The sequence below is a fragment of the Perca flavescens genome, chromosome 10 (genome assembly GCF_004354835.1).
Source record: "Perca flavescens isolate YP-PL-M2 chromosome 10, PFLA_1.0, whole genome shotgun sequence".
In the NCBI taxonomy this organism is placed as follows: Eukaryota; Metazoa; Chordata; class Actinopteri; order Perciformes; family Percidae; genus Perca; species Perca flavescens.
In genome coordinates, this window is record NC_041340.1 from 14,545,289 (window position 1) to 14,567,567 (window position 22,279).

Sequence of the window (22,279 nt, forward strand, 5' to 3'; positions counted from 1 at the left end):
ACTCCTGCCAGTTCTGTTCCATTTTTCAAGGCCTACAAATTTTCCCTCTTCATAAACCTTTTGTTTCAGTTATGTTATTATCACCAGACCTGCACAACTGTGCGGTAAAACACAGTTGTGCAAGAACACCATTCACCAGAATTAAAATACACTTACAAGGAAGTGGATGAGTGACGAGGCCAAGTGCTCAGTCGGTTTACTGTAAGTGGTGCTGCATGGGAACAAAAAAAATGGGCACAGAAAAGAAAATGTTCTTCAAGCACTGTTAGGCAGAACAAGGAGAGAAGTTATAATAAAAGGCTTTATTTAGTCAGGCATGTCGGTTAAAACGCCTACCGGCTTCAACCTCACAAGGTCATCATCAGGGCAAGAATTGTAAAAACAGTGGATGGATTTTAAAATGTTGAGGAATCTTAAAGGCCAAGCAATAGAGTTCCAAACAAGCACACAGTTTTCTGCAAAAGTTAGTTCAGTTTTGATTATTTCACATGATTTCTGTTTTTCTCTGTGCACTTTTCCATTGGTTTCAATGGGGTGGGGCTGTGTTGGAAAAAGGTAATGTCATGTACTTCTAAGCACCAATCAGGATGTAACAACATTTGCATCAGAATACGATGTCCGTTAGTGGGTTGTTTGGCCAAAACACACCCACACTTCCAGATGAAGCAGATGAGCTCAGTTTTTGCCTGTAAAACTTATAAATAATACCTAAAGATGTTTTTTTTTCCTCTGAACTTTAACCATTTTTGCATGGTTAGTAACTGATAATTATAGAAATAAAAATAGAAAAATACTTGATTTGACTTGGGCACTATTCAGTCACTGTTTCCGTTTTACAGCCCACAGCTTTAATGGTTTGGTTCCCTCTCATCGCTAATCAGCGTTGTTTTTAGCGAAAAAATATCTGATAAATTCACTTTACCTGCTCAGCACCAAACAGCTGACTGACAGAGTTAGTGACTAGCTGGTGAAGAGAGTAGCTAGTCAGCCAGATATTTCCTTCATGGGTTGGTGGAAACCAAAAGGGAGGTAAAAGGAGAGTCGATATTAGACTTACAATTGTCAGGTGGACAGAAACACGACTCCACATTAATGCTAATGTTGCTCTCCTGGATGCTAAAAATAAGCGACTTTTCCCAAAAAAAAATTCCAAACGAACTATATAAGGTGCTAGTATGTCATGGTTGTGTTTACAGCTTGTTGCCCATAAGAGGCCAAAAAGACAATTAAAGATTCTCCCCAGCTGCTTGCAGATTTCTGAACGCAGGCAGCAACAACAGCAGCAGCAGCATCATGACCAAACTTCTTTTGCTTACTGCTTTCCATCAAGGTCCGTGCCACCCTCCCAGCAAGGCTCCACAACTTCACCACCAAACTCTCTGCATGTGTCCAAATGTAAATGTAGGCACCCACAGTAATTGCATCCAACACCAATTAATCTGGTTCTTTAAAAAGAGTAGATGAGCTAAGAACCCCTGCAATCAGATGGATCGGTGGATAGAGCTTTTGTGTCTAGTTAGCCTGCTTCTGAACTTCCTCCTCCTCCCCCTTTTCTCTGCATTGCGGTGTCTACTTGCTGTTCAGGGAAACAGGTGGATGTGCTGATGGTTTCTAAAATGGTTGTTCAGGGTGGAAACAAAGCCTTTTTGTACTTTTCTTCAACCTGTGGTGTGATTTACTGCACAAACTGCAGTGTTCTAAGACGCCTCCAGAAATGAAGTTGAACTTCTGTACTTGCAGCTTGTTCTCTGTTAATTTGATTTTCTTTGCAGGAAGTCGATGCTGTGACAGCAGAGTGTTTGGCACTGAGGGAGCAAGTGGCTATCTACGAGGAGCAGCTGGCCAACATGGAGGCCCAGCACACAACGGTGAGGGGGAGAGAGGATATATAGCTGCAGCGTGATAAAACAGAAATTGTTTATAGCCATGAAAATGACTCAAAATGTAGCTCTTAGGTCAGACGGTAATGTTGGAGAAATATCCAGACCTGGGGTGACGAACACAGCTAGGATGACCCCTGTCAACATAAACATATGGGGAGAGGATTAAAACACAAAATATGTATCTAGTATATCATGCAACAAGTCAAAATTAGGCCCTTGTTTAATTTGTTGTGTTCATTTGAGTCCTTGTTCCAGTGTCTTAAAGGGGACATAAAATGAAAACTCACTTTTTCAGTGCTTGTGCACATACATTTCGGTATCTGGAGTGTAGTACCAACCCGCAAACTGTGAAATAAGACAACCCAGTCAAGTTTTTGTGAGCTGCCTAGATCCGAAAACATGGAATTCAACAAGCCATTCAGATTTGGCTCCCTTTCCTATGTCACATGCAGGCTCATTAGAATATACCGCCCCCTATCTGAGTATCTCCATCCAGCAGCTTGAGAACTACCTTTGCAAAGGTGCACCATATTTTTCTCACAAACCATTCAGAGACTGGGCTTTTTGGGCGGAGGGGCTTAAAGAGACAGGCGCTAAAACGGAGCGTTTTAGCCTGAGGGTCAATACAGGTATCTTGAGACAGACAGTATGGGGAAAAAAAAAACATTAAAGCAAGTTAACATGATCCTGTATTAATCCAAAATACATGTATGAACCTAAAAATCAGCATATGTCTCACTTATGCTTTCGTTCTGAGAGTTAGATTAGAAGATCACCACCACTCTGAGAGTGGTATCAATCCTCTCATGTGACTCTTAGCAAGAAAGCAAACACGCATATTTCCCAAAATGAACTATTGCTTTAAAGGTGCTGTAGATGGGATTGCAAAGATCCAGGACTTAGCCCAACAATTTGAACAGCCACAAGGGAGAATGAATGCGTGTGCATGAGCAGTGATTGACACGCAGTTAGACACCCCCCATTATCTGCTTCATGTAGTTCTACTGGAATATAAGGTCAGTTTCAGCAAATATGACAGAAAGTTAGCTACTTTACCTTTTTAAAATAGGCTTGTGTTTGCAACCATATCCAATGCACATAATTACCTATATCACATCCACACACACCCTGCTCTCTCCACCTTCTAAAATATTCTGATGACAGATGCGCCCCAGTATCAGATCTTGAGGCTGTAGGCAGAGAGAGAGGCAGCTGAAGCAGGACCAACTCCATCACACTGTGTTTTTTCTCTGCAAAGCCAGGCCGCCCAGCGTTTAACACATTCCCTCTGGGACACGCTCGATAACTCACAGTCCGGGAAATGCAGCTGAATACCAAATGGAAACAGAAATTTTCTTTGTTTTATTAACTGTTGTTATTATCAGCACTTCAGATACCCCATATTTCCCTGATGAATCGGCAGCCATGTCATTATTTAGGTGGAGGGGAAAGGATACAAATGTTAGACTGCCATTGCAGCTCTGTAACAGTTAATTTTCTCTGTAATGGATATAGTTTTTTTTTTTTTTTTTAACTGAAGGAGCTTGATATTGGAAGCTGAAGACAAGTATGTTGAGGTATTTGATGTGTGTGTAAATTCATCAAAATGAACTGTGCGTGTTTGTATTTGCAGAGGTGAAATGTTACTAGTACATATCAGAGGTACTTTTTTCATTTCATGCCACGTTATAATTCTGCTGCACTACAGTTTTATTTGACAGCTATAGTTATTAGTTACGTTACAAATCAAGATTTTACATAGATAACGTATGATGGCTAATAAAATATGATGCATTGTTAAAGATAAAATCATTCAACAGTATATAAAACCGATCAAATTAGCTACAGTATATATTAGTATACAGTAGTAACACTCAGGGGCTATTTATCTGCATAACAAGTACTTTTACAGATAATGCTTACAATTCTTTAACTTAAGTAACATATGCAGATGCTTTACTTGAGTAAGTACTAATACCACACAGTAAAAATTCTACTTCTGACTACAAAAATGTTACATGTAAAAGTCCTGTATTCAAAATATTATTAAATATTATCAGCACAATGTACTTAACGTAGTTAAGTAAAAGAACAATAATTCCCTCTGGAATGTAGTGGAAAAGAAGTAGCATGAAATGGAAATAATCGCATTTAGTTATTCAGTTGCATTTGACCACTGAGTATACTTCACCGCTGTGTTTTTTGTGTGTGGCATGTATGATCAGGAAGTGGAGAGTCTGCTGGAGCCAGCTGAAGGGGCTACAGGAGCCGTGGCAGCTATTACATTTGGCAGCCCTGACATCACTCCAGCCCTGGTTGTAAAAGAGTACTACTGCCAGCTGGCCGAGAACCTCCAGGTACAACACACGGTAGCATAAAACCCATATGAAGTGGAAGCCTGATGCTTTACAGTAGCATGTCTGTGTACAACCATAGAATCACAGCAAGGCGATTTCTGGCTTTGGTTCTCATTGAGCGACACTTCCATGCCCATGAATGGCCTCATAAACACCAATAGTGGACAAGTCGCTAAGTACATTTACTCAAGTACTGTACTTAAGTACTATTATAAGGTACTGGAGTGTTTCAATGTCATGCTAGTTTTTACTCCTACTCCACTACTTCAGAGGGGTGTATGTTATCTGACAGCTATGGATACTTTTCAGATTAAGATTTTACATTAAAGAAACATAATAAGCTTGTAAAATGCATTTTTAAAAATGAAGCCAGTCTTTTGAAACCTTTTTCACAAGCAATGGCTGGTTGGGGCCCATTGCCACTTTTCAGATGTCTATAGTGTTCTCCATCCAAATGTAGTGTAAATCTTTAACCAAGAAAATCAGCTAATTAATTTAACTCTATCCATAACGATATCGAGAGCTGAGCGCCTTGAGATAAAGAGCTGGTGGATTCATTCGCTAAGTCAGTTTATGAATATAAATATATGTCGCTAAACTTAGTTTTTTCTTCTTTCCTCTCCCATTAATCATCTCATTGATCTTGTGACCCTTTGGACGGGGCCAACCCCTTGGTGTGACAACCACTGGACTAAACTGCATATAAAGAAACAGCAGCTATACCTCAACCAGTTATAACAGTAAAAATGCCCATATATAATGATGTATCTGGATGTATCAGGAGCCTTTTCCTGCAGAACAAGTACTTTTACTTTTGATACTTTAGGTGCATTTTTTTTTTTTTGTAATGTTACTTCAGTAGAATTTATAAGTATTTTTAAATTGTTGTATTGCTACTTTTATTAAAGTAAAATGATCTGAGTACTTCTCCCTCCACCGGCTGCCTTCCTCAACCTCCTACTGACCACTGGTTACTTTCTCCCTCCCTCTTAAACATCCCTGCCAGGTCCAGATGAAAATCTCAACTTTCACAAATCACACAACGATACTCCCACTTGTTTTCTTTACCTCTTAACACAACACCAGGGTAGAACTCGAGAATCAGAGGCTGCCTTTGTCTACCTGTGTGTGTGTGTGTGTGTGTGTGTGTGTGTGTGTGTGTGTGTGTGTGTGTGTGTTGCATCGGATCGGGGTCAGACTACAGCTCCGGTGGGTCTGACCCCCTCTGGGGGCGAGGATGTCTGCCCGGTTCGAAGGTCAGGGCTGAAATCAGACTGCTGGCCGCCTTCCCAGGCTCCTCAGCAGTACTGGAGTAGACGCTGGTGCGTGTGTGTCCTTCATTTGGAGGCATGGCTGAAGGGTATCCAGCGTATTTATATATTTGTGTGTCTGTCTAGATGCGTAGGTGTGTTTTTTTTTTTTTTTTTGTTCCCCAAACCCCGTCCATTCCCTCTCTCTCCCTCCCACTCTGTCTCTTCTCTCGCCAGCTGGACACCGTCCTGTCTGTGCCTGGCCTCGATTACGACGCGCAATTGTCTTGATGCTAAAAATGATTGCTATCGGGGTTTGAACAGTAATGGTGATTGCTGGCTGACTCCCACACACCTGTGCACCCTCATGTTGCTTGTTTCTGCTGCATTTGTTCCATCTAATCAGGAATGTAGTGGACACGAGGAGAGGTTTAACCATCAGCTGGGATAAGAGGCTCTGATTGCTCCTTGCTCCACTGTCTGAGTGCACTTAACTGCCCAAAAGAAAGCACCACTCTCCATGGTCCTGTGCATTTGCAGACTCAAACTGAAAGGTCAGAACTTTCACGACTGAACTTCTTCCTCCTCTTCTGTCTTTGCAGTACGAGTGTGGTGCATCCTCTTCCGCTGTGGTTCGCAGTGGTGATGGAAAACAACTGGAAGTGGGGGGAGCTGGAGGGTCAGCAGTCAAAGACTTGTCAAAGATAAAGGACGTCAATGAGCTGAAGATGCTGGTGAGCAGACTCACTTCCTCACTTCCTCACTTTTTCATCACTTTCTAAAGGGTTAGTTCACCCAAATCAAACAAATAGTGCTCCACGTTATTAAGGTAGATTTGGGATTTGGTTTTATTTGCCAAGATTTTGAGATGAGATCTCATTTTTCGGTTGCGTACACCTTGCAAATCTCAACAACATTGTGCAGAGCTCCTGCATTAAGCAAGCTGATACTCTTATTAGTGCCTTGAAGTTAGCTCAGAAGATTGATACCACTGTCATGTGTGCCAGCAGCTGGTCAGCTTAGCACAAATACTAGAAACAAGTGGGAAACAACTAGTCTGGCTCAGTCCAAAAGTAACAAAATCAGCCTACCAGCACCTCTAAAGATCACTAAATAACACATTTATATGTTGTATGTTTAATCCGTACAAAACCAAAGTATAAAAACGACGAGTTTTGGTTGTACAAGGGGTTGTGTGTTGGACTATTTCTTGGCTGGGTGCTGTCACTGTGAGTCAGCCAGTTAGCATGAGGTTGCCAGGTTAGCTTTTTTGCTCTATTCTAGTCTTTATGCTAAACTAAGTAAGCCGGCTTCTGCTCCTCTAGCTCTCTAAAGTGATGAAGCGTATTTCTGAAAACGTTTAACTATTGCTTTAAGGAAATTGTTGACTGCATGCTCTAAGGATTATCCAGAGTAATTGGGACATTGTAATATAAAGTATACATTTCCAAAACTGATAGTTACAAACTTCTGCAAATAAAACCCAAACTGTCTGCATGGCTGGTTACCGCTACTGGCAAGTAAGAAAATCTGTATTTTGGGGGGGTGAATGACCCTTTAAGTTTCACATTTACACATCATTTAAATACTTCAGTTACTGCCTACTGATTTAGATCTTCCCATCACACATTTCCTACTTCTTTACTGACAAAGAAAAGAGGAGTCTTACAAACCACAACTGGCTCTGCGTCGGCCATCAGCTCTTAAATCAGACATAATGGTGGAAATGAATGGTTTCCCACAGCAGGCGAAGGGAGTGGAGAGCAACTGAGTGACAGCAGAGCAACAGTGTGGGAGATCCTGCTGACCAGAGTGTTTACTCTGCGGACACTTTCAGCAGGAGATGTGAAAGGCTCGGCTTCAGCTCAGACAGGATTTATTGCCCTCTGTGTCCTCAGTTATTAAGTACAGTCTTTCAAAGCGCCTGCAGTGTCATGAACGTCTTAAAACTTGACACACACACACACACACACACACACACACACACACACACACACACACACACACACACACACACACACACACACACAGACTAGAGACTACCTCTGCAAATGAAAGAGAGGAAATAAACCTTCATCGGATATTTCTCATCCTGCCAGCAGAAAAATGACAGCAAGGGGCTTTGAATGAAAGAGCGAAGTGAGCCCCAACAAAGATACGAAACAGGAAATTATGACTCAGGTAAAATCACCAGGTGACTCCCAAAACTACCTCCATTTCCTTCACATTAGTCTATTTAACATCCATCAGTGGTCAGACCACAGCTGAAACCTAGCTATATCTGTAACAAACATGGTGGTTTGGTTCTCATTAATGAGGCTGTAGCTCTACCTCCAGCTCTTTAAATAAACAGTAAGCCTCTGTAACGACAGCAGAACTCTCCCAACATCATCTACTATATGTCTACTATGCAGCACCCTATCCCCAGTTCTGTTCAATCCAGCCTGACGGATGAACAGCACGGCCTGATCTGCTCTGTTTCCTCTCTCGCCTGTGATGGATGCCTCAGGTCTGGCTTCTCACTGAGACACAACATGGCCAAACAAACAGATTGCAGTTAAAATCAGCCATGACGCAGAAATGTATATAATAGAGCAGGCACTGATGGGGTTGTATGCCACTACTCGCATAAGCACACATCCCAGACCTCACTCATCATGCCAGGGAGAACGAAAGAATCTGGGAGCAAGTGGCTCGACCAGGTTTGGGAGTCCTCATCAGCCGGGTCTTCCTTTGCTCACATGATCTCGCTGAAAGACGAGCACGACCGCCTGGATCCCCATCTGGCTGTGACAGCTAATTGTTGAACTTGCGTGATTGCTGTAATTACTCACGGCAGGACACCACAGCTTCAGACATGAGGGGAGGGGAAAGGGAAGGGGGGGGGATGCTCCTGCTTTAGTTTGCTGTAGAAGTAAAGGAACCTGTTTTATCTGTGTAGGTTGGGTTGATTGGCATACTAAAGTTTTGGTTCGTTTTAGCTCAATTTCTATCCATTTTGTATCAAAAATCGATCAAATGACAAATGTGTAATGGCTTTGCTTGTGATGACCAACCCACAGAGAGTTGTCGCATTTCTTTTAGCTCGTTGTTTTTTTTTTTTTTACGACACACGAACACTAAAAAAAACACTAAATGTACTTGCTTAGCATCAAATGGCAGACAGACAAACTTAGCCACTTGCTGGTGAAGAAAGTTAAACATCCAGATGCTAAAAACCCAGATATCTTTCTTGGCGAGACCAAAAGAAAGAGTAAATAATGTGATTTGAAACACAACAGAGACCATAAAGGGAACATCGAGACATAGTCTGACATGATAACTAGTCAAAATCTTTGTGAGTATATTTTGAATGATTAACCATTGCTGTATGTTGTTTATATTTCTGTAGATTTCAGAGCTACAAAAGGAGCTCTTTGAGCTGGAGAAGTGTAACGAGCAGCTGGAGTACGAGGTTGAGATGAAGACTGCTGCATATATTGACGAGATTGCTGAGTTGGAGGTCTGAGAGTCGCCTGATTAACGTAATCATAGGCTGAAAAGGACCAGTGGTTTGGTCTAATTCTGTCATTTAGTCTCACCCTCTAATCTGTGTGTGTGTGTGTGTGTGTGTGTGTGTGTGTGTGTGTGTGTGTGTGTGTGTGTGTGTGTGTGTGTGTGTGTGTGTGTGTGTGTGTGTGTGTGTGTGTGTGTGTGTGTGTGTGTGTGTGTGTGTGTGTGTGTGTGTGTGTGTGTGTGTGTGTGTGATTCAGTGTACTATTGATGAAATGCGGCACCAGGAGGCCGACTTCCAAGTGCAGATGAAGAAGCAGTGTGAAGACTACAAGGAGCTGCTCAGTGAGAAGATGGCCAGAGACATGGAAATTACTGCTTACAGGTCAGACAGTCTGGTGTAATAAATTGTGTTTTTGTGTGAAACTGTAATAAATCTTCTGTATGATCAGGTAAGCTTGAAAACCTAAAACTGTACTTGAAACTGAATAACTTGAAATATTTTTTCTGGGATTGTTGATCGTTTATACGCTCCCTATTAGTGAAGCTGCTAGAATTCATCCTGGGGTTCATTAATACACATGAATAATATGAAACAAAGCAACGACAAAAAAATAGTCAAATTAACTTTAACAGTCGTCGAATTAGTACATAACACCCTGCCAAATATAAATCTAAGCAGGCCGTGTATACTGTTGATAGACGTGTAATGTATACATGCACCTATCTTATCCAATATTATCTGATATTCAGTATTTATTCCACCACTCACCCTTTACTATTGGTTTTTCTTGTTTAGAATTTCCTGTAATCGTTTAGAATTGGTGTATATTGTTGCCCATTATTGATTATAAATATGTGTATATATGCGTCTACTGTATATTTTAACCTATTTGTACAGTATATAAAAATTGAGAGCTACTAGAAACCAAAATCAAATTCCTGGCTAATAAAACACAGTCCAAAAATATTACGAACTTGGATTATTACATTAGATTATATTACCTAGAATAGATTGTACTTTTCAATTTGAGGCTCTTTGTATTAGTAATCTATTTGATTTGAGTTGGTAACAATTGGAATAAGCTCTGTATACAACAGTGTCTGGGAAGATATAATTAATATTTCCTCCTGGGATTGATTTTCCAGCAATAATACATTAAACACTATCTTACTTAATATGCTATAACGGACCATAATGTACTAGTGTTGACGCAATTCTCAGAGCTGCCATAAATACGACTCTTACAGTGGTCATCCATACTTTCACAACTCTCATTCCCCTCTTATAGAGAACTGCAGGTTGTTATTCTTAAATGAGACCCCTATCATTATAAAGCACTCTTTATGTCATTAACAGCACGGTACAATTATACCAGAGAAGATAAGCAGACTTTGGGACAGCGAGGTCTAACGGTTAGCGAGGCTGTCAGTCAATAGGATGGCCCTGAACCAGCACTCTGGGGCAGAGATGGACAGCCATGTCTGCTGGAGAACATGGAGGTGTTCATTCCAACAAAAACACTGCACCAGATTTCACTGATTAGTTTGTCTTCTCCTGTTAAAGGTGTCATAAAGTCAACTGCTGTAGTTTCTGATTGCAATTAAAATCTCAAGCGTCGGAGCCTTTTCCTGACATTTATTGTAGATTCCCATCTCTGCTGTAGGGGGTCAAATGAAAACCGACGCTCCCTACGGTGCCACACATAATTTAAACCTGTTGAGGAGAATAAATGGTTAAGGGGCAAAGCACATAATAACCCTGGGATGATTTCATTAGATTTAAATTAAATCCATCGTCACTGTTTTTCCCTCAACATCAACAAAAGGTTTCTGCGTAGGCGTCACAGTGAATAATACAAGGAGTATTTCTGCAAGTCCAATATTGTCTCATGTAATGCCACCTGGACATCCGCATTGTCCATAATAAGATATTCCTGCAAACAAAGGGCTGACATCACGGGCCAACTGGAGTCACAGGAAACAGCTTCTGAATATGATGCAGTTTCCTGTACCTGACCTTGAAGACGTTTTAGGTCATTCCCTCCTTCCACTGAGGTTGTTTAACCATCTGCCATTCTGGCATGTGGACTGACGCACTTCAACCACCTCATCCTGCTGCCGCGGACTTCCTCCTGGTCCCTCCATCGCCAGTCCGATTGCATCTGACCCCCAGGGGCCCCTGCTGCAGACCTGAAGCTTAGACCCTCACAATGCCTCATTAGAATGGGCAAAGAGGACCTCACACTGTCAGCGCTGTGTGCTGGGCCACTGCCAGCTCTTCTCCACGCCAGCCTGTTAATGTCAGCCCTCCCCTTACACACAATTCCAAATTCGCCACAGTTTTAATTCCCTCTCGTTACCCAACAGACTGTCCCAAAGACATTTAAGGCACAGGAAAGGCACACAATCTACGCCAACTTTCCTTCCTTTTTTTATTTACTGGATGTTTTGTCATCCGTGATTAAAACCATGAATAAGAAATGAAAATGGTGGTTGTTTATTCTCTCCGTGCTGTGGCAAACTGTCTGCACAACAGACCTTAATGACCCAAGGCTGCCATTACATGGTGGCTTATCGCCTGGAAAAAGCATCTCAGAGTAGTTCAGGCAGATGCTCGTTGCTTTTGTTCACTGCTAATGTGAACCATATTACACTGTAATTCATTCTGCTGTTCATTGTGGTCTGCTCATGATGCTGCATGACTCAGCAACAAGTAGCTCAACTAGGGACAAGATCCTTTTTAGTTAAGTGCAGTCGATGACTGGTCTGCCGGTCCTATCTTAAAGCTGCTATAATCAATATTTTTTATATTCACAGTGAATCCAATCACTCCCCTCTGCGCTACTGAGCTTAATAGCATCTTTCAGCTCATTGTTTTGGTTTTCTGGCATGCGACTTTACTGCTTTGGTACACTCTCATCTCTCTCATCACTAGCGTGTCCAGATGTAGCAGGCAGCTGTTTTTAAAAACCCACTGTGCACTACTACCTGCCCAGCATCAAACAGCAGACTGCCACAGTGAGCAACTAGATGGTGAACATAGTGAAGCATTTAGCAGCTAAAGAGCCAGATATTTCCCTGAGGAGTTGGTAGAGACCAAAAACAGCGTTAAAAAGAGATTAAATATTGGACTTACATTCATCAGATGGACACAAACATGACGTAAAATGAATGATAATGTTGCTCCGTGTCTGCTGGATGTGAAAAAAAAGCATTGGTTTGCTACGTCGTATCAACTTGATAGTGATATGTCAATATTGTATTTAAAAGTCCCATGGCATGAACATTTCACTTTATGAGGTTTTTTAATATTAATATGCATTCCCCCAGCCTGCCTATGGTCCCCCAGTGGCTAGAAATGGTGATAGGTGTAAACCGAGCCCTGGGTATCCTGCTCTGCCTTTGAGAAAATGAAAGCTCAGATGGGCCGATCTGGAATCTTTCTCCTTATGAGGTCATAAGGAGCAAGGTTACCTCCCCTTTCTCTGCTTTGCCCACCCAGAGAATTTGGCCCGCCCATGAGAGAGAGGCATCATGGCTTTCAAACGAGCAAAGTGGCAGTTGGTCAAGGCCACACCCCCCCCCCTCCTCCTCAATAGCTTCAAACACAGAAATGGCACATCCTAAGGAAAGCTCATTGTGGGACTGGCTCTAGTGGTTTTAATTCTGCACCAAGGTTGAATTTTGGGAAAGAGACTTCAGATACATTATTAGGGGACCACTAAGGTCTATATAAAAGCATCCAAAGAGCACCATGTCATGGGACCTTTTTTAAAGTGTGTTTTTGCAGTTAAAAAAGCAGTTATTGCAGGTTTAAATGTGTATATTAGTAGCTGTTCTAAAGCTTTCGATCCTATCACATGATCTTCATCAGCAGATGGAGTTTGTTATCATGTCTATTTTTTTTCTTTATTTTCCCTTTAGGACTTCTCATTTATGTTGGCTTAATAGTTGAGTTATGAAGTTCATTCTTCACCCTGGAAGCAGTTCTTGACAAAACAATCTCACCTCAAGTCCCATTTTCGAGGTTTATAATCGAAAGCTCCAGAACAAGTGAAATAAGCAAAATGACAACTATTCCCTAGTTCCAGCTTCTCAATGTTAGATTTTATGTGCTGCTTTTCTTTGTCTTATGTATTAGTAAACAAAAAATCTATGTATTTTGACTTGGACAGTAAACTTTATTTGAAGACATTGCCTTGGCCTTTAGGAAATTGTTTTTTCACAATTTCCCCAAATTGATTAATTGAGAGAATAATTGATTGTGAAAATAATAGTTAGTTGCAGTCTTAAAAATTGACCTTAAGGTGAGATTGTCAACTAATGTTTTTAATATAAAGAATTAACTTGCAATCTTCTGTCTTTCTGGTAAACTTGGCCTACAACTGATGAGCAGGACTACCTGTGAGTACTTCACCTTGGTCACCTGTACTCTGTGTGTTTACCGTGGTATTTCTCTGGTTCAGGAGTCTGGTGGAGGAAGAGGAGGAGCGGCTGTGCAACCTGTGACTTGAGGCTGTAGAATCAGACTGGCAGGCTGGATACTCCCCCCACACATGGATTAGAAAATAGACCAAAGAGAAACGTGAAAAACACACCGAAACCAGCACTAGGATGAAGCTTAAGGTACCAATGCAGCAATTTAAGCAGAACTTATCATGATGGATTAATGCCGTCTGGAGTGGGGCCATTGATAACAGGTCGCTGGCAGATGACCCCGAGACTCCCAAGAAAGATGGAGCTGTCTAAAAGAGGTGGGAGGATGGGGTCTGCGCGATGAGTGCGTATCCATTCAGTTTCTGGCAGGGATATTTCCTTAAGTGGGTTTTATCTTTACCAGCTCACTGCTATGATTCATAAATGTGTTGTCCCCTCTTTGTTGAACAAGTCACACACACACACACACACACACACACACACACACACACACACACACACACACACACACACACACGTTAAACTGCGGCTCTGTGAAGTCATCCCCCTCTGATACCACCTCATCCATCACTCAAATGTTGTCTGATTACCAGCTCTTAACCCTTGACCCCATCACTGTTAACGTATTGACAGTTCTCCTTTTGGTAACTAAAAGCATCCCACCTTCCCGTTGCTTTTACAGTCATGCATTCATGTTTTGTTTTTACATATAACTGACAGTCAAGTATGCAGTGCACTGTTTGCTTTTCAAATGGTTCATGAAGTTGTTGTTTTTCTGCAGCTCTTACAACATGAGCACCTGGATGTTTCTACAAGAAAAAGTCTGTGTGATTCATTATTTCTCCTTCAGAAATCAATGTCCCAATTTGCTGTCGTTTTTAGAAATAAGCATTCTGTAATACAGTCCTCTGTAATCTTTTTATTTTCCACATGACATTTAAGCTGTCTGTGATAAATCATTGTTGGTTCCCACTTCTGCACAAGCATCCGCATGTGCTTTAGATTTAAATTGAATAAAACTAATTGCTTGAGAGATCACCTCATACTGTGTGATTTCTTTTGTGAAAATCTCTGTTTCATGAGAACTGCTTGTGAATTTTTGGACTTAAGAAGTTCCCCGCACTATAAAACTATGCAGCGAGCACAGAGTGATTTATGTTCAGTGATCTTTCTTTCATTCATCTTCATGTTCAATGTGAGATTTGAACATTCCCAGCTATTAACGATCTCAAAGGCTTGTTAGCTCTGCCATAAAGATGAAAAATGCTGCTAATAACGGATCAAGATAAGATTAGCCACGCTCGGTGAACTTGTGGTGATGAGGAGTTAGCCTCTGTAATAATTGAGTTCAGTGTCTGGAGAAAGGCCTGGGAATGGGTGGATACGGTGACTTGTTTAATTGTCTCGACATGAAACATGGCCGGCTCAGGAGGAAGCTGCTGTGTCTGTTTTCTCAGGGCCGCAGAGCTAAATCAAGTCCTCAGAGGAGATGAAAGACATTGTTTTCCCTCTTTCTATATCTCCTCTATATCGCTCAAATAAAAAGCCAATGAACCATCCAGACTTCTTGATCTCATGGGAATGCTGACTGTATGCCTTGTGGTAAATATGAAAATATCTAAGAAAATTGTGTTTTCCCACTTTTATCTTCTCTGCCCTACCTCTTCGAGAAAGGCGGTAGACGGTATGGAAATCATGAAATAGACTGGACCAGAATAATAAAATTTATCATCTATCCTGTTCTTGTGGATGTGCTTCCATACAGGAAAGTTATCTTTTCACACCTGCATTTAGACAGCTGTGCAAGAGAATAAATACACAAACCGGTCCTAGTGACCAAGCATTTAAATATAAATGTGAACAAACCGCTAACGAGAACAAAAAATAACCATAAATATCAAAAACAACGAAAGATGTTTTGTACACGTGAAGGGGTAAACAAACAAAACAAAACAACAAACTTTATTCTTAATTGTCACATATACACATATAGCAAGACAGCTATATATACAGCATCTAGTAAGCAACTTGGGGTTTATTGTCTTGCTTAGGTCTTAAAGGTCCCATATTGTAAAAAAACAAAAACCTTTCCAAAACATTTCCATGCCTTTTTTTCAATTATGAAGTAGGTCAAGGGGCTATATAAATACTGTGAAAGTATCAAAATGATCAATCCATAGAGAAATGCACTCAGAAACTGTGCCTTTAAACGTACCTTTTATTATCTTGCTGATTAAGTGTTCATTCTTCTGACAAGTTTGGTTTTTTATTAGATATTTGATGCTTTGAAAATGGTGTGAAACATCATGATTGACAGCTGTGATTGACTCGCCTTTGGTTAGGCAGGTGTATGGGCTGGACTTCGGTACTGCGGCTCTATTGCCTGATCACTAGTGCGCAGACTGGCTCCAAAATTACAAGATGGCAGCGCCTATATCCGGGATATCTTGGCTTCACTTTTGTACAGTGGGAGGAAGTGGAGATGCATCAGATCCTTATCATAATTAATTGTGAGTGGATGAATATCTGAACCATCCATCCATCCATCCATCCATCCATCCATCTATCTATCTTCGTCCGCTTATCCGGTATCGGGTCGCGGGGGGAGCAGCTCCAGCAGGGGACCCCAAACTTCCCTTTCCCGAGCAACATTAACCAGCTCCGACTGGGGGATCCCGAGGCGTTCCCAGGCCAGGTTGGAGATATAATCCCTCCACCTAGTCCTGGGTCTTCCCCGAGGCCTCCTCCCAGCTGGACGTGCCTGGAACACCTCCCTAGGGAGGCGCCCAGGGGGCATCCTTACCAGATACCCGAACCACCTCAACTGGCTCCTTTCGACGCGAAGGAGCAGCGGTTCTACTTTGAGATCTCTAAGGGAGATGCCAGCCACCCTCCTGAGGAAACCCATTTTGGCCGCTTGTACCCTGGATCTCGTTCTTTTGGTCATGACCCAGCCTTCATGACCATAGGTGAGGGTAGGAACGAAAACTGACCGGTAGATCGAGAGCTTTGCCTTCTGGCTCAGCTCTCTTTTTGTCACAACGGTGCGATAAATTGAATGTAATACCGCACCCGCTGCGCAGATTCTCCGACCAATCTCCCGCTCCATTGTCCCCTCACTTGCGAACAAAACCCCAAGGTACTTGAACTCCTTCACTTGGGGTAAGGACTCATTCCCTACCTGGAGTAGGCACTCCATCGGTTTCCTGCTGAGAACCATGGCCTCAGATTTAGAGGTGCTGATCCTCATCCCAACTGCTTCACACTCTACTGCAAACCGATCCAGTGAGTGCTGAAGGTCGCAGGCCGATGATGCCATCAGGACCACATCATCTGCAAAGAGCAGCGATGAGATCCCCAGCCCACCGAACTGCAACCCCTCTCCACCCCGACTACGCCTTGATATCCTGTCCATAAATGTTACAAACAGGATTGGTGACAAAGCGCAGCCCTGGCGGAGGCCAACCCTCACCTGAAACGAGTCCGACTTACTGCCGAGAACCCGGACACAGCTCTCGCTTTGGTCGTACAGAGATTGGATGGCCCTGAGAAGAGACCCCCTCACCCCATACTCCCGCAGCACCTCCCACGGTATCTCCCGGGGGACCCGGTCATACGCCTTTTCCAGATCCACAAAACACATGTAGACCGGTTGGGCATACTCCCAGGCTCCCTCCAGGATCCTTGCGAGAGTAAAGTTCTGGTCCGTTGTTCCACGACCAGGACGGAATCCGCATTGTTCCTCCTCAACCCGAGGTTCGACTATCGGCCGAACCCTCCTTTCCAGCACCTTGGTGTAGACTTTACCAGGGAGGCTGAGAAGTGTGATACCCCTGTAATTGGCACACACCCTCTGGTCCCCCTTTTTAAAAAGGGGAACCACCACCCCAGTCTGCCACTCCTTTGGCACTGTCCCAGACTTCCACGCAATGTTGAAGAGGCGTGTCAACCAGGACAGCCCCTCCACACCCAGAGCCTTGAGCATTTCTGGACGGATCTCATCAATCCCCGGGGCTTTGCCACTGTGGAGTTGTTTGACTACATCAGTGACCTCCGCCTGGGAAATTGACAATGATCCCCCATCATCCTCCAGCTCTGCCTCTAACATAGAGGGCGTATTAGTCGGATTCAGGAGTTCCTCAAAGTGCTCCTTCCGCCGCCCTATTACCTCCTCAGTTGAGGTCAACAGTGTCCCATCCTTACTGTACACAGCTTGGATGGTTCCCCGCTTCCCCCTCCTGAGGTGGCAAACAGTTTTCCAGAAGCACTTTGGTGCCGACCGAAAGTCCTTCTCCATGTCTTCTCCAAACTTCTCCCACACCCGCTGCTTTGCCTCTTTCACGGCAGAGGCTGCAGCCCTTCGGGCCCTTCGGTACCCTGCAACCGCCTCCGGAGTCCTCTGGGATAACATATCCCGGAAAGACTCCTTCTTCAGTCGGACGGCTTCCCTGACCACCGTTGTCCACCACGGTGTTCGTGGGTTACTGCCCCTTGAGGCACCTAAGACCCTAAGACCACAGCTCCTCGCCGCAGCTTCAACAAGGGAAACTTTGAACATTGTCCACTCGGGTTCAATGCCCCCAGCCTCCACAGGGATGCACGAAAAGCTCCCCCGGAGGTGTGAGTTGAAAGTCTGTCGGACAGGGGCCTCCTCCAGACGTTCCCAATTTACCCGCACTACCCGTTTGGGCTTACCAGGTCTGTCCAGAGTCTTCCACCACCCCCTGACCCAACTCACCACCAGATGGTGATCAGTTGACAGCTCCGCCCCTCTCTTCACCCGAGTGTCCAAAACATACGGCCTCAGATCAGATGAAACAATTATAAAATTGATCATTGACCTTCGGCCTAGAGTGCTCTGGTACCACGTACACTTATGAGCATCCCTATGTTCGAACATGGTGTTTGTTATAGACAATCCATGACTAGCACAGAAGTCCAACAACAAACAACCACACTGGTTTGGATCAGGGAGGCTGTTCCTCCCAATCACGCCTCTCCAGGTGTCTCCATCATTGCCCACATGCGCGTTGAAGTCCCCCAGCAGAACAATGGAGTCCCCCACTGGAGCCCCATGCAGGACTCCATTCAAGGTCTCCAAGAAGGCCGAATACTCCGAACTCCTGTTTGGTGCATATGCACAAACAACAGTCAGAGTTTTCCCCCCCACAACCCGCAGGCGTAGGGAGGCGACCCTCTCGTCCACCGGGGTAAACTCCAACGTAGCGGCGCTCAGCTGGGGGCTTGTGAGTATCCCCACACCCGCCCGGCGCCTCACACCCTGGGCAACTCCGGAGAAGAAAAGAGTCCAACCCCTATCCAGGAGTATGGTTCCAGAACCAAGACTGTGCGTAGAGGTAAGCCCCACCAGATCTAACCGGTAGCGCTCCACCTCCCGCACCAGTTCCGGCTCGTTCCCCCACAGAGAGGTGACGTTCCACGTCCCCAGAGCCAGCGTCTGCTGCCCGGGTCTGGTCCGTCGAGGCCCCTGACCTTCACTGCCACCCGTGTGACAACGCACCCAGCGGTTCCTCCCACAGGTGGTGGGCCTATGGGCTGGAGAGATGGGAGCCACGTAGGTTTTTCGGGCTGTGCCCGGCCGGGCTCCGTGGCAAACCCGGCCACCAGGCGCTCGCCGACGAGCCCGCTATCTGGGCCTGGCTCCAGACGGGGGCCCCGGGCTTCCTCTGGGCAGGGTCACTCCATCTCTACCTCGTTTATTCATTGGGGTTTTTGAACCATTCTTTGTCTGGCCCCTCACCTGAGACCACTTTGCCTTGGGAGACCCTACCAGGAGCACACAGCTCCAAACAACACAGCCCTCAGGTTCACAGAAACCTCTCCACCACGATAAGGTGATGGTTCATCTGAACCATCATTTTAAATTGTTAAGACATTTAAATCAAAACCACAAAAATTTGCTTCATGGTGGCGCATATATACAACATAAAGTCATGGGATCACTAAAGTCATCAGGATTCATCCAATCATCGCCAAATTTTACGACAATCAATCAATAGTTGTTGAAATATTTCAGTCTAGACCAAAGGAATGGAGTGAAAATACAAACATTACTATTGCACTGGAAACCACATTATATCTAAAGAAAACATTAATTCTCATAATGACAATAAATAGTTCAATAATCAAGTCATCTACAGCACATAATAAGAAATGTTTAAGAAAATAAAAAATGGTCTTTGGGTAAAACAAAGTAAACCACAGAACCTTTAGAAAACCCTAAATTATACTTTTATACAAATACTAACCCAAATAACTAATAACGAAACAGGCTTTCATCCTATGAGGCAAATCAACAAACCGTTGTGTTTAGCAAAAGCAAAAACCGTTAAATGATTCATGTTTGGATTTGTAAATGTATAAATTCCTGCAGCTTCTTTTCTAACACAATTAAGTATTTCAAAGACTTAAAATTTGTGAGTGTGGTGACCTCTGTGCTCTTCTGTATTCCTTTGCCCCCATCACACGTCCTTGACAACTGAGCAAAATGCACGTTAACCCCTCAAAGCTGGTCGGTGACACTGAGTGGCCCAGGGCGGGACCGTGGCACCTCTTCTTCTTGAAGCTGGACAATTTGATTTGAAGTTGGAGATTTTCAAAGCTGAGTCATGGATCAGTGGTCAGCCAGTGGTTTGGCCTTTTCATCCCCCCTTTTTTTTTGCCTTGATGGTGTCTGTGGATATGGGGGGGGGGTTGAGAAAACAACCAAACCTGCCCAACACTAACAAACAAAGAAGTCACTGCTGGGAATAAAGCAGAGTTTGGTTCCTCTGGGTAAAGTTTGCTGTGAGATTGAATGTTTTGTGATGGTTTGCTCGTGCTGAAAGAAACCATTTCATACTACATGTGCTGTGGATATAACATCCCATTAACTTCACATGGTGCAGGAATGTCTACATTAAGAGTGGCAGGGCCAGGCCGATAAATTATGACATCTGAGCTGGTTGCATCAGTCCACATATCTTCCATCTGCAGCAGAAGAATCTGATTAAGGCTTGAGGTAATAGTGATCGAGGTCAGCTTGTATGACTCCGCTCAGCTGTCACCTACACATAGGTATCCCCAAAATACTCTTTTCCCCTTCAGGTTCACCCAGACAAATAAACACTGTCCTCAGTGAGGACAAATGTAATTTTTTTAAGTCTCTTCATGGCAGCTTGGACGTAACAAACCAAGCTGGTGTTTAGAAAGCAAATAAATAAGAGAGGACGGGGTTGAATCAGGGAAGAAAATAAGAACAGTAAAAATATACAAAGGAGGGAGAGCTATTGAGAAAGTATTTCCTTAACAAGAGGGGAACAAATAATAAATTATGGGGCCCCTCTCCCTTGAGGCAGGACTGGCATGCCTGAGGGTAGCAGGAAGTGGGCATCCCTCTCTTTTTATAGGGGTCGAGGACAGGCTTCCACTGTGGGAGCATCACATGAGGAAGAGTCCTGAGAGAAAACTCCTTAAAGGAATGTTTACACACACACACACACACACACACACACACACACACACACACACACACACACACACACACACACACACACACACACACACACACAGCTCTTTACACACAGTTTATACACCATGCAATACCTAATAAAGATGGTGGTAGTGTGACTGCATAACCCCCGGGTCCCCCATCATGTCATCACTGTAGTTTCTGCCCTCCTCATATCAGCAGTCCCACTTGGCGTGTATAACTGAGAGGCTGCTGACAGCCATGACCCCACATTTACCCCACACTCCTCCTCATGTCTGTCCCAAAGCAGGTGGCAAACACCCCCAGTACAAAACTCTCCATCTTGATCCGACATCTGATATGTGAAATTTTTAAACCTTTATTTCTTGGCAAACACTTCAGGTACCTTGTCTTGTGATGAGGAGATAAAGCAAAGCAGCTTTTGTTTTATTTCCCCAAACTCCACACACAGCGGGTTAGTCACGGCCAAAGTTGATAAAAGTTTCCCTTTTGTCCCAAAGTGTTCAATTAATCAACTTCACAGGGCATGTTGGATGGAAGTGGATACAAGTCTGGGCTACAGGGAACACAATAGAAACAGACAGGATTTGTATTCTGCTGCAGTGGCTTTCATACTCATTAAAGGATGTTAGCATCTTTTTAAGCATAGTGACTTTATTGTCAGCTTAGGGCTTACACCGATCCAACCATTTGCTGTATTGGATTCTTGGCAGATGGCCTGCGTGGATCTTGGCCACCCTTGAGTTTAGTTCTCATGTTAAGCTTCACTCGTCAGTAAATGGGCTGCTTTCTGCACTTACCCTACACATAGGAACTTGTGTATTGGTTGTAATGGTTTCTTATCAGTTAGAAAAAAATCACATCACATAGTTGCTGCTGCAGGAGTTCCTCCCACCTACTATAGCACTTAACCTGGTTATTTATCTGGAATTTCTGTGTTGATAGATGCATACTGTGATATACAATGAGTGCATATAAATACACTATAAGAATGCATTTTATTTCAATTATATTATATACACAGTGATCTCACTTATTGGGTATAAGAGTGAAGAACACATAAGTGCATTTGCAGACTACCAGAAGGGCCTTCCTTTTGAGATAATGTTCTACAATTGACAAAAATGTATCTTATTTAAGATTTATTAAATTTGCATTAAAGTACTTTTTGCCCACTAACACCAACAGCCGGTAAACACAAATCTGACATATTATCAACTAAAGTTGTTTTCAGACAGCAATTCGCCTTCATTGGTTTCAATGTAAACCCAATGTAAAAAAGAGGATGGCAGCTGCTGCTGAGAAGTTGTTAGTTTGCTCACCGTGTAACCATGGCAACCACAAAAAAACACAGAGGGAAACCTA

At 43.4% G+C, this 22,279-nt stretch overlaps 1 protein-coding gene across 2 annotated transcripts in view; it reads left to right on the forward strand.

The window, feature by feature from the left end:
* vimr2 (vimentin-related 2) overlaps positions 1-14,460 on the forward strand; it is a 19,009-nt gene extending 4,549 nt beyond the window's left edge. Inside the window, exons 5-10 of one of the 2 annotated variants that reach the window (XM_028589005.1) lie at positions 1,773-1,868; positions 4,109-4,240; positions 6,093-6,224; positions 8,882-8,992; positions 9,243-9,367; positions 13,452-14,460. In XM_028589005.1, the coding sequence (XP_028444806.1) occupies positions 1,773-1,868; positions 4,109-4,240; positions 6,093-6,224; positions 8,882-8,992; positions 9,243-9,367; positions 13,452-13,494 (639 nt within the window). In that variant the 3' untranslated portion in view covers positions 13,495-14,460. The remainder of the gene's footprint in view (positions 1-1,772; positions 1,869-4,108; positions 4,241-6,092; positions 6,225-8,881; positions 8,993-9,242; positions 9,368-13,451) is intronic. The other variant, XM_028589006.1, reaches the window with a different exon arrangement.
* Positions 14,461-22,279: the final 7,819 nt, after the last annotated feature.